The sequence below is a fragment of the Schistocerca gregaria genome, chromosome 2 (genome assembly GCF_023897955.1).
Source record: "Schistocerca gregaria isolate iqSchGreg1 chromosome 2, iqSchGreg1.2, whole genome shotgun sequence".
NCBI lineage: Eukaryota > Metazoa > Arthropoda > Insecta > Orthoptera > Acrididae > Schistocerca > Schistocerca gregaria.
In genome coordinates, this window is record NC_064921.1 from 413365439 (window position 1) to 413378861 (window position 13423).

Genomic DNA, 13423 nt, shown 5'->3' on the forward strand with positions numbered 1-13423 from the left:
CCCGCAACGCAGATGGGGATGCTGAGCTATAAGCCAGAGTCCCATAGTCCAGACAGGACTGGATTAACGCCTGGTACAGCAGTAACAGGGTAGATCGGTCGGCGCCCCAGCTGGTGTGGCTCAAGCATCGCATAGCATTTAGATGCCGCCAACACGCCTGTTTAAGTTGTCGACTATGAGGCAGCCAAGTCAACCGGGCATCAAAAACTACACCCTAAAACCTGTGGGTCTCCACCACAGCAAGAAGTTCGTTATCACGATAAAGCCGCGGCTCAGGATGGACTGTTCGGCACCAGCAGAAATGCATAACGCGGGTCTTGGCTGCCGAAAACTGAAAACCATGCACTACAGCCCAAGACTGCGCCTTGCGGATTGCGCCCTGTAGCTGACGTTCAGCAGCTGCAATGCCAATAGAGCTGTAGTAAAGGCAGAAGTCGTCAGCATACAGGGAAGCGGAGACAGAATTTCCCACGGCCGCAGTGAGCCCGTTAATGGCTATTAAAAACAGGCAGACATTTAAAACAGAACCCTGTAGCACACCGTTCTCCTGGACTTGGGAGGAACTATATGAGGCCGCAACGTGCACGCGGAAGGTACGATACGACAGAAAATTGCAGATATAGATCGGCAGAGGGCCCCGAAGACCCCATCCATGAAGCGTAGAAAGGATGTGATGACGCCATATCGTATCCTACGCCTTCCGCATGTCGAAAAAGACAGCGACCAGATGCTGACGGCGGGCAAAGGCAGTACGGATGGCCGACTCCAGGCTCAGCAGATTGTCAGCGACAGAGCGGCCTTTACGGAACCCACCCTGAGACAGAGCCAGAAGGCCCCGAGACTCCAGTACCCAATTCAAGCGCCGGCTCACCATCTGTTCAAGCAACTTGCAAAGAACGTTGGTGAGGCTAATGGGACGGTAGCTGTCCACCTCCAAAGGGTTCTTCCCTGGTTTCAGAATGGGGACAACTATACTTACCCTCGACCCAAATACGGTTGTAAAGGTCGAGGAGCCGTCGCTGGCAGTCCACTGAAAGGTGTTTCAGTATCTGACAGAGGATGCTATCCGGCCCAGGAGCGGTATCAGGGCAAGCGGCTAGGGCACTGCGAAATTCCCACTCACTGAATGGAACATTGTACGATTCTGGATGGTGGGTGTGAAACGAAAGGCTCCGACGTTCCGTCCGCTCTTTAATGGAGCGGAAGGCCAGGGGGTAATTCGCATAAGTGGAATTCATTGCAAAATGCTCTGCCAAGCGGTTTGCAATGACTTCGGAGTCAGTACAAACTGCTCCATTCAGTGAGAGCGCAGGGATGCTGACAGGGGTCCTATAGCTGTAGACGCGACGAATCTTGGCCCAGACCTGAGGTGGAGTGACATGGAGGCCAATGGTGGACACAGTGGAGGAAAACAAGTCCCAATCAGCCTTATTCATAGCCCATCTGCTAGGACGCCCATAAGAGTGACGCTGTGGCAGTGACAGAAAGATGGGAAAGTGGTCACTACCACACAGGTCTTCATGCACTTTCCATTGGACAGACGGTAAGGGACTAGGGCTGCAGATCGAAAGGTCAATGGCGGTGTATGTGCCATGCGCCACACTGAAGTGTGTGAAGGAACCATCGTTGAAAAGTGAAAGATCGAGCTGTGTTAATAAATGCTCAATGCTGCAGACGGTAACAGTCTGCGGCGTCCACACCCAAACAGCGACAGCCTCTAAAGCTGTTTGTAGAGGGACAGACTTGCTGTGAAGAGAGTTCAGGACATATATGCAGACGCCACCAGACGCCCTTTCATAAGCTGCCTGGTTCTTAAAATAACCCCGATACCCACGGAGGGCAGGGGTTCGCAGTGCTGGAAACCAAGTTTCCTGCAGAGCAATGCAGAGGAAAGGATGAAGGCTGATAATTTTGCGGAGCTCAGCTAGATGGTGGAAGAAACCGCTGCAGTTCCACTGGAGGATGGTGTTGTCCATGGCTGAGAAAGGCGTGAAGAGACTGGGAAGGCAGATTACGCTGCTGGGTCACCTGCTGCCTCCGACTGAGCACCTGGGATAGTGCTTTCCATGGCATCTGAGGGACCGGCGAGATCGAGGTCCTCAGCGGACGCCAGAATCTCCTCCCCGTCCTCAGATGCAGAGCTTGTAGGAAGCCACCGCTATGTCGTTAGTCTTGGGGACTTTCTTCTTCTTCTGTTTCGCTCGCTGTGCCTTCGGTGGTTCAGGCTGGGAGGGCTTCACTCGGTCAGTCTCAGGGACAGACGACGATCCTGAGGCCCTACGACCAGGGTGCGGTGGTTGTTTGAGCCACTTGCGGCTGTCTGCTTTTGTACCGGTCGGAACTTGCGAATGGAGGTCCCCAAGGGTTCCCTTCCTGGTGAGAGGAGCCGAAGAAGACTTACGCTTCTCCAGCTGGGAAGGGGGAACTGATGTCCCCGATGGTTGGTGGGGTGTTGCTCCTGAAGTAGATGGAGCAGGAGCAACAGGAAGTTTCGTGCCCCCCCCCCCCCCACCACCATCAAGGGGGACAGATGTGGGCCTTCGACTCTGAGAGCTGACTGGAGTTGACGGAACTGTAGCAGGAGTGACAGTTGCGGCATAATCAGATGCCATACGCAATGGATGAAGCCGGTCATATTTCCGCTTCGCCTCAGTGCACGTCAGTCGGTTGAGGGTCTTGATTTCCATGATTTTCCGCTCCTTCTGCAAAATTGGACAGTCCGGCGAGCAAGGCGGATGTTGCTCTCCAGAGTTCACACAGATGGGAGGCGGGGCACAGGGATTATCAGGATGGGATGGTCGGCCACAATCGCGACATACGAGGCCAGAAGCACAGCGTGAAGACATATGGCCGAACTTCCAACACTTGAAGCACCGCATCGGGGGAGGGATATATGGCTTGACATCACAACGGTACACCATCACCTTGACCTTCTCAGGTAATGTGTCACCCTCAAAGGCCAAGATGAAGGCACCGGTGGCAACTTGATGATCCCTCGGACCCCGGTGGACGCGCCGGACGAAATGGACACCTCGTCACTCCAAGATGGCGCGCAGCTCGTCATCGGACTGTAAAAGGAGATCCCTGTGGAAGATCACACCCTGGACCATATTCAAACTTTTATGGGGCGCGTTAGTAACGGAGACATCCCCCAGCTTATTACAAGCGAGCAAGGCTTGTGACTGGGCGGAGGATGCCGTTTTTATCAACACCGATCCGGACCACATTGTGGACAAGCCCTCCACCTCCCCAAACTTGTCCTCTAAATGCTGTACAAAGAACTGAGGCTTCACGGATATAAAGGATTCCCCATCAGCTCTGGTACAGACAAGATATCTGGGCGAATAGGTCTCACTTTCAGTCAATGCCTTTCATTCCTCCCATTGTGTGGCGGGGGAGGGGAACGATTTGGGGTCATAAACGTTACCTTTAAAATGGGCCCTCGAACGCTTAGAGACTGCTGGTGGTTGGCCACCAGCAAGAGAAGATGTGCCACGCTTCATTGCGTGTCATCCACCCTGATGCCACCTACTCCGACCAAGGTCCCTCCCCACGGGCTCCACCCAGCCACAGCAAAGGCCACTTGGCCGTTGCCGGGAGTCCCGATACCCCAGGAGGATAGGCATTTACTCCTTTGCAGACGTGGAGAGTTAACGGCGCAGGCATCAGTAGAGCGATCCCTGTGTTGTGAGGGGGCTACAACCAACAAGGTACATGGCGGCTCCACCACAACGGACTGGCTACCGTGCTGGGTCTTAGGTGCAAAAAAAGTATAAGGTCGTCGTCGCTGCTAAAAGCAACACTGCACAGTGCAGCGTGGTAATCGCACCCAGGGACGTATCCTCGCCCACGAGATGAAAAACGAGCGGGACTCCATTGCAACGACGAGAAAGCCGGCTAAAGGTCTCAATGCACGACAGATACAGTGCATCATGTAAGGCGCCCTTCCCCAATCGGTTCGCTCTTCGGAAAAATTTTGAAATATGGAGGTCAAACCCGACAGGGGACCATCACATAAGGCCGAAACGTTTGAGACTCCTTTTAACCGCCTCTTACGACAGGCAGGAATACCACGGGCCTATTCTTACCCCCGAACCCGCAGGGGAAAAAAAAAAACAGTATTATGGGAATTGTGCATGGTCCCGTGGCACCAATACTGAAAGAGAGTGAATGACCACAGAAGTGCCAAACACTTTCAAAAAGTCTGCCAAGTACCAAAACCAATAGCAATATGAAGAAAGCATTGGACAGATCAGAAAGGCCTCACTGCTATCCACAGCCTATTTCTGTCAGCCTTAATGGAGCTGCGCTGCCAGACGCCAACCCGATAGCACATTGCGCCTCTGAAATCTACGAATGAATTGTTTACTTATATTGATGAGCTTCAACGAAATTTGTTATACATGACATATCAGGTGTTATTATGGATAATAGTCCATCACATCGGACTCATATGGTGGATTGACAAAGAAAAATGTAATGTGAGACTACTTTAGAAGAAAGGAAACAATGGGAAAATGCGCTGATGGTCATTTTCATTCGTTTTTATCTTCATAGCTGCCATAGTCGATACTTCAATAATAACCTCGTTTATTGCTTCAGTAACCGTTACCGTCTTGTTTGACACCGAGATGATGTAAACAACACAAATTCGTGTCACTGACAGTTAACTCTAGCCTCTTCAGGGACTTTGTCCTGTTTTGTTGTTGATGTAAATTGGTATTCGCGAAGAATACTACTGTCGCAAATCCTTAGAGGTTTCCATAACACATATGATACGGAGGGTTAAAATGGTCTCTTAGTTGTGACCTTTTAAATAGCAGTTGCCGAGCGGTCTAAGGGCGCCGTGTCAGATTTCGCCGCCGCTTCCGCCGGAGGTTCTAGTCCTCCCCGGGGCGTGGATGTGTGTGCACTCCTTCTGTGGTAATTATTCACAATATTTGAGCGAGATAGGAAAATATTAATTGGATGTAGCAGATACAACACAGCCTCACAGCCGCAAATTATTCTCATAACAACACAGTTGCCAAATAAGGCGTACGTCGTTGTGAGTCCTTGTCTACCTTAGTGGCAAGAAGATTCCGTTTTCTCAGCAGGAATTCTTCACGAACGGATGCGAATACAATGCAATCTGAATGACAGATACGGCGGTATGCCTAAATGTCTAAAAAGAGCAGAAAACCTAAATGTTAACCCTTTGAGTAATATTCCCACGTCTGCGACTCGTATCATGGTTAAAGCCCATTTATTACCACTGTTCATGCTTAACGACTATTACCTACATCATTAAATAATACTTTCGGACTAGACGCCTTGATATTTAACCCTTCACTGCGTTGCTTTGCAGATGTGCAAAGCGAAGTTTCAACTCTCTTTTCGCCGTTGTTCTTGAAGTTTAACGCTTGAAACTGCTCTTCTGGTGTGCTATGTTGTATTATGACAGTAACTGATAAGATTCTGCCACTAGAATGCGCTACTGAGTGTATGACACGACAATGTGTGTTGCTCTGAGTAGCATTGTAAGTCAGGCTGACAGTGCTCTCTTTCGGCGGTGATTGTTAGTAGTTGAATGGAAGAACCCGTGAATGCAAAACATTTGTAGTCCTTCTGCAACCTTTGGAGAGTATTCTGATCCTTTCTTCTTGTATTTCTGCTAATAAATATTTGAGTAGTATACAAATCAATTTCGTTTGCATATGTGCAGTAGTGCGTAATAATACTTCTATCCACAATCGAAAGAAGAGAAAGTAGTGTTTCCTTCTTTCTGATTTTTTCTAGTTTATCGTGATAGTTCGAGTGCTGTAATGGAGTCATTCCCGTATTTCGACAATGGACGACGTAAAGTGATGACGTATGAAGAATTCATGGCCCTAGAATGCCCTTCTGGCAGTGAAGATGAGTTAGATTTTGACGATTCAGATGGAGACCCGACAATAAACGTAAATGATCTGGATTCTGCAGATAGTGATAGGGAGCCTGAGGCTACTGCAGTTAATACACATAATTCAAATAATTATTGTTTGAAGGATGATGAGAATGAAGCTGTTTCTGACGCAAAGGTACCACAAGCTTCTAAAAAACACCAAAACGTTAAGAAAAATCGAATCATCTGGAAAAAACAAAGTGCTTCATTTGGAAATGATAAATTTATATTCAAAGGAAAGTCCTCATTGCCACAGTCAGTTCTAGAGTTGTCCATGCCATATCAGTTTTTAAAATATTTTTTTAATGAATTAATGGCAAAAATTATTGATGGTTCAAATGGTTCAAATGGCTCTGAGCACTATGGGACTCAACTGCTGTGGTCATTAGTCCCCTAGAACTTAGAACTACTTAAACCCAACTAACCTAAGGACATCACACACATCCATGCTCGAGGCAGGATTCGAACCTGCGACCGTAGCAGTCGCACGGTTCCGAACTGCGCGCCTAGAACCGCGAGACAACCACGGCCGGCTCAATTGTTGATGAAACTAATCTTCACAGCACACGAAAAACCCAAACAAACCATTTAATTGCAATGTTCATGCCATTCATAAACTTATAGCCATAGGTATTATTAGTTCTTTGGCGCCACCTACTGCTGTTCGTGATCTCTGGAATGATGTTATTGATGTTGAGGTAGTAAAATAGACAATGTCTCAGAGATACTTTGAGAGTCTGATGGGCACTTTGCATTTCAATGACAATACAAAGCGGCCAGACCCTGAGACTCAAGATCATGACAAATTGTACAAAATCAGACCTATAATTTATCATGTGAATAAAAAATGTCTTTTGCTTCCAATGAGTGAGCGTTTGTCAGTTGATGAACAAATCTGCACAACCAAAGCAAGGCATCACATGAAGGTTTATATGAAAGACAAATCACATAAATGGGGGTATAAACTATTTGTTTTGTGTGGGGATATGGGATTTGCACACAAAATTGAAATCTACAGTGGGCAAGAAAATAATCCAAAATTCAGGTTAGATAATGAACCACATATTGGAGCATCTGGCAACGTTGTGATTCGCCTCATAAGGGAAGTTCCAAGGTATCAGAATTACAAGTTCTACTTTGACAGATATTATACCTCTATGGATCTAGTTGTATACCTTTTCAAATTTGGGATCCAGAGTGTAGGTATAATACAAAGGAATAGGATAACAAATTGCAAATTTCAAAGTGAAAATGAACTGAAGAAAGAAGAATATGGCTATTTTGGGGAATACATCACTTCTGTTGACAATGTGGACGTTTCCTCCGTTTTGTATGAAGATAATAATATTGTATGTTTCCTGTCCACATTTGTTGGTGAGCTGCCAAAATCTGAAGTGACAAGATTTGACAGAAAGAAGAGAGAGCACAGAATGGTGCAGTGTCCAGCTGTTGTTTCTGTTTACAACTCACATATGGGAAATGTAGATTTGTTGGATAGCATCATTGGAAGATGTCATATAAAGATTAGACCCAAATGCTGATATTTACGTTTGTTTTTCCATCTGATTGGTATAATTGTAATAAATTCGTGGATTCTGTACAGAAGGGTACTATTAAAAAAAACGGCAGCAAACATGCCAATGAATCAGAAGAAATTTAGAACTGAGTTGGCTCACACTCTTTGCCAGATTGGTCCTGGAAAAAAAAAAACCCACGAGGTAGACCAGCTAGCACAGATCCAATAGAGATAAACAGGGTGAGATATAAGGGATCATCATTACCTCCAAAGGAAGTAGGGTTGGATACTTATGATCACTGGCCAGTGTGGAATAAGAAGAGAACAACATGCAAACGCCCTTACTGCAAAGGCTATACCTTTATCATGTGTGAAAAGTGCAAAGTGAATTTGTGTTTAAATAAAGACAAAAACTGCTTTCTTGCATTCCATAGTGCTTAAGACATGTGTCTTTCATTAATTTTCGAATATGTCATTAATTCTTTCATATCTGTTGTTAATTTGACATGAAAAAATATTTTTTATAGTTAATAACCTTTTTGTGTGAAAAACTTCACACGGTTTTGCATGTGTGCAAAGTGTCACTTACGAGTGTAGATGATAAGTTCCCCACAGTTTTGCATAAATGCAAACTGAATAAAAATATTTTTTTTCTGAATTAAAAACATCTTATTTTTTTCAACATTTTTCCTGACATCCTTGAACAATTTGAAATACAAAAAAATATTTTAACTTCTAAAAAAAGTGTGTAATGAAGGGTCAAATTCATTTTCGGATGTAGCAGGTTTTCTTTTTCAATAAAGCTAGGGATACCACACCCACGACTACCATTGTCTTATTTCCTGACCTAATACCATCTGAATAGCCTTGCTTAATTCTACTACTGCTCATAAAATTGTGCTTATAAAAACGCTCAGAACCGCTGAACGAGCCTTTCAATTTGCAGCACACTCCAGACCGAATGAAACCAAATAATATTAAGAGGAGCAAGTTGACCATAGCGAGCGTGGGGAGGGTTTGATGTAGTGCCGTGAAGTTGAACCAGTTTCCGTCGTATTTAGTTCCTAATAGACCAAAATGTGATCTTGATACAAAAGCGTCAGTGTACTCATTCGGGAACTACTTCCAACGTGTGTTAGAATACCTGGTCAAGTTAGGTAGTGTTTCGCTTACGGCCATTACTAATTTTAATTTCAGCCCCTTCCTTGATGACGCACTGAAACATTTTCGAACTTTTCTCATTGTTTCCTGCCTCATTTCCTAAAGCGTTATATCGTGTGTTAGTCACACCATACGTTAGACACCCGTAAAGCTCTGACTTGCTGTAGAGCAAATCATTTGAGCAGCGATTCAAAAATACAAAGACCATTTCTGAAGAAGGGCCTGTTGGTAGCAAGTCTTGGAATACAACACTGTGGGCAGTAACAATGCCCATGTTGTATGTCACAAGCTGCAGAAATGATTTATATGCTTTTCGAAACATTCATTTCATGAATGCTTTCGAGACTGGTAGCGTATGGGAAGGGTATCTTTGTGACGATAAAAAGTTGGGTAACACAGATTTCACTAGTTCAGTTGGATTTGAGAATGAGAGTCAGTTTCCGGCTAGCCGAGTGATGTGATCATGGTCAAGACAGACTGCTATTTCTACATCACAGTAGCTGCCGCAGCGTTCCTGTTTCGTCATCACAAACACCACGCGACTGGGAACACTGCTCACCACGTCACATGCAGCGAGTTGCAGTGTCAAGATGGCGCAGTGTTTTCTGATCATGTTACTCAAGTAATAAGTCAAATGCATTACATGGATATTTGTAAGTAGGACAGAAACCTTAATTTACCTTTTATTGCTTATCTGTGGCCTGACTTTAATGAAACACGGCATCGTTTAATATTTTGCTAATGATTCTCGTTTCTTTCTTAATAGTGATTCTTGACAAAGCATTTTAACGAAGTTTACATTTTTGTGTGTCAGATAACTAAAAAAAAGATATTCTTTTATTTTGTCAATCTTCGTTTCTCCACTGAGTTGTAAATGGTTCTCTTTATAAAACGCGTTGTAACGTCCTAAGGGCGACAGTCGCAGTGGAATCGAGAGAATAGGGTGCGTGTGGTTGCACTGATTGAGCATGGCAACTACTCGGCATCAGCAAGTGGAGAAAAGTGTGGAGTACCGGCAAGAACAGCTAGACGCTGGTGGAAAGAATGCCAGGAAAGGGGCTATATAGGGCGGAAAAGAGGGAGTGTGTCTACTGCAGTACATGTTTTGGAGAATATACGTTCTAATCCATTGCTCATCTGCCGTTCCCTGAAAGAGGTATCTCAGTTTCCCGACAGCGGGAAGACTGTTACGAGGAATGACGCCGGATTATATTGTCGGAGAGCTGTTATGAAGCAGCCATTGATCGACTATCAGAGGATTGACCGCATGGCTTTTAGTGCAGAATATATCGACTTTGACTGGAGTAGAGTAATCTTTTCGGATGAAAAAAATATTTTCTTCTTGTAGCGACGCCCCTGTTCAGGTGAGACACGAAATTTTCTCCATAAAGTTATGAGTTTATGCTGTTAGTGACTTTACATTTGTAGTAGTCACAAAATATTAAATATAAACAGTTCCCTATATCATGTTTTTTACTAGTTCATTCCTCATCTGATAAATAAATGTGACCACTGAATTTCTGAATGTTTGCATTAACACGCAAATGTTTTTTGCGTTAGGTATACCGCCCACGAGGACAACGCTTCCAGCCAATGTATCTTAACGAAAGACAAAGAAGTGGACGGTTCTCTGTAGCTGTGTGGAGCTGTATCTCGGCTCATGGTGCATGTCCTCTCTGGAGAATAGAGGGATTTCTGAACGGAGAGGCCTACATTAACATACTGAACTCCATTTTGAAGCCGAGTGGTGAAATGCTGTACCCAGACGGTGAAATATATCTTCTGCAGGTATGAACAGTGGACTTGTGGAACAATTAAGAGTATTTCCGGTTTTTCCTACGATTTATTCATTACTTTGATAAGCTCTACTTCTTATCGAAGCGACTACCCTTCTTTGTCAGTCTTATAATTTTGATTTCTACACGTTGCTTTGATATTATTTATTTATTTATTATTTACTTATTTCATTAATAGAACAGAGTAACCCACCGCCTTGAAATGTAAAGTGGGTCGGATGCTTTGATATTGATGGCCGCGAAATATAGCTTTCCCGAGCATCATCTTGGTTTCTTCCTTAGCGCCTCGTTCCATAACTGTATGTGTAAGGAAGACGCCGTGTATAAATAACTGATATATATAAATTTCATGAGTTAAAAATTCTGAATGCCGCCAGCATGAACCACTATCAAAACAAACACAATTTGTCTAACTGAATTGCAAATTATTAATTTCCCTCAGATATAGTGCATTCGCATTTATGATTCAGATTTCTTTTCTCAGTACATACCTACAGTGACATTACCCATAAAGAGTGGTCATATGTGGGAGATCAGGGTAAAAACTAAACAGTTCGTGCCATTGATCAGGTACTTTAATCTAAAATAGGGCGTAAGAGGTTTCCTTTGTTTAAAGATGATGAGGCGTTGAACGTCGAAAAAGAAAAGTGAATGGAGCGGAACCTGTAATTAGTTACTGAAAAAGCAGAAAGTAATTTTCGGAAGCAAGGTAAGAAGAGCAGTTGAAAGGGTGGTTAATGTCAGCAGGCAGATCTTAGGGCTAATTATTGCGCACGTTGTAAGGTGTTTGATATTTTATATGTTGGGAGAAGTGAAGTTCTAGAGCAAACAAAGTGCGATGTGTATAAAACTCGAGAGATGCGAGGCTTTCATCATTGGTGCAGTAATATTCTGCCACTACAGTAAACTGTAAACATGATCTAATTATGCTTATGAAAGACATTTAGTTCACTCGAAAATTGTCCAGATAATGATGATGGATGTAACCAAAATGTACAGATATTTAAAAAAAATGTTATAACTAAAGTAGAGTCTGATACTTTCGACGGCATACTTCGAAATCATACGTTTTTACTGTTAGTGTATGGCTAGTTTATGCACATGTCTGGATTTGATCGGTCTTGTAGGGCGGCTTTTTAGAGCGTATCCGGCCAAATATTTACAAGTCCGGGATTTTCGCCCATGGTTAAATTAACAATAAGGTTATTTGCTGTTGTGTCTTAGAGTATGCAGATAAGCATGTTTAACGTTAATCTCGCAAAACACTGACTGTAATTGTTTATTAATAAATTATTAAAATCCTAACTGTCTCAGTTTCTATTTTAGGAAGGTAGTCTAGATATTAGGGAAAAATGCCAGGCTAAACATGACGTCGAGTCCGGCTTTCCTGATTTTGGATCTGTCAACCATTGTAATAAATAAATAAATGTACTGTTCCATTCTCGTTGGAAGTAATACCTTCAGCTGTCATTAGTTACACACCGAAAACTCTGGCTAATATAGTGGTGACATGCACAGGCAATAAAAATATCTCACAAAAATAATATGGTCAAGACAGCTTTCAGTCTGGTCATCTGTGCAATGGTATGAAGAAATTGCCACAGATGACGAAATTGAAAGCGGAGGCTGATAAATCATATTATCCAATGCACATGTTGTTCTCTGCTGATTGCTGCCAGTAAAGTTGCAAGGTAGTAAACCTAGAAACGTACAAAATTTGATAAAAAACAGACTGTCGGTGAACGAACGCAAGTAAAGTCAACCAATCAGCCGGGCATAAACATCTAGCGGCTCCGATAGCTTGTAGTGGGAGAGAATCTGGCACCGTAAAGTACAATCCCTAAGACGCTGTACTAAAAAGATAAAAACACCATAAGATAATTTTCTCTAAGAGTTTAAAACCGACTTCGAGCTGTAAAAGCACATGTTCACTCAACACTGCTTACAATTAAAATTCAGCACGTCTCACGCCATTCAGTTCTCACATAAAAACTTCCGTATTCACGTAAACAGAATAAAATTAGCATTTTTCTTACTTTGATATGCATCTGTTAATTATGTTAATGCTGATACAACCCGAAGCTGGTAAAGAATAAAGAGTTTTAAACTGGCAAATAAAAGCATCTGGCGGTGTTTATTTTCATAAAATTATAGCAATAAACAGATATTAGTGACGCAACGGTGCAAGTAATGAAGAAGGAAACCAAAATGTCATTTGTACCGCGCAACGGGGCAATTTTGGGTCTTCCGGTTTGAAATTTACGAAAATACAGACCAGGCGGTTCAGGGCAGTTTGTAAAGTCCATTTTCAAAATTTCAAAACTGAGGCCTGTAGCGAGAATGCGGTCATGTTCGCGAACAGGTATTTGGATATCTCACTATCGCCCTATAGCCGTTACAATCTGTACTCCATGTTTCATGTTTTTCACAAGTATATCTTCATAGACCAAAAATGTAGTAGCAATCATGCTCGTGACTACATTTATAATCACCGCTTGTGAGACAGCAAATCGTGGGTTGGATGGTTGGTTGGTTTGTGGGAGTAAAGGGACCAGACTACTATGGTCATCGGTCCCTTTTTCCATAAAAGACTAAAACCACCCAAAGAGAATAAAAAACGAACAACAGGAAAGACAGCAGACGAAACAGGACAGGAAATACTCTGACAGAGACCAGTCAAAACAAATTAAAACACACAGTGTGACGGTGGTTGGCCGACCATGGAGAAAAAAGAGGAAAAGCCAACCACCAAGAACATATTAAAAACTCAGTTTAAAATCAGAGGCTAAAAGCCAGAATCAACACTAAAAAACAAACACTCAGATTAAAGGATAAAAAACCCTGCCCGAATAAAACGCAAAACCAAGTCCACCATGGCAGAGTCATCTAATAAAAGAGCAGAGAGCGTGTCAGGCAGCGCAAACGTCTGCCTGAGCACAGATAAAAGTGGACAGTCCAACAAAACGTGGGCCACTGTCAATGCCAAGCCGCAGCGGCATAGAGGGGGGTCCACACGGCGCAATCAAT

At 43.6% G+C, this 13423-nt stretch overlaps 1 protein-coding gene across 1 annotated transcript; it reads left to right on the plus strand.

Moving 5' to 3' along the window:
• Positions 1-5846: 5846 nt before the first annotated feature.
• LOC126335804 (piggyBac transposable element-derived protein 3-like) lies at positions 5847-7464 on the plus strand. The gene is made up of 2 exons (XM_049999267.1): positions 5847-6059; positions 6646-7464. The coding sequence occupies exons 1-2, from the start codon at positions 5847-5849 to the stop codon at positions 7462-7464; spliced, it is 1032 nt and encodes a 343-aa protein (XP_049855224.1).
• The last annotated feature ends 5959 nt before the right edge of the window (positions 7465-13423 follow it).

Bases quoted from the DNA above. Each gene is read 5' to 3' on its own strand.
- LOC126335804 (XM_049999267.1), top strand. From the start codon at position 5,847: ATGACGTATGAAGAATTCATGGCCCTAGAATGCCCTTCTGGCAGTGAA. The intron at 6,060-6,645 runs GTACCACAAGCT...ACAATGTCTCAG, and splicing joins AAGCTGTTTCTGACGCAAAG to AGATACTTTGAGAGTCTGAT.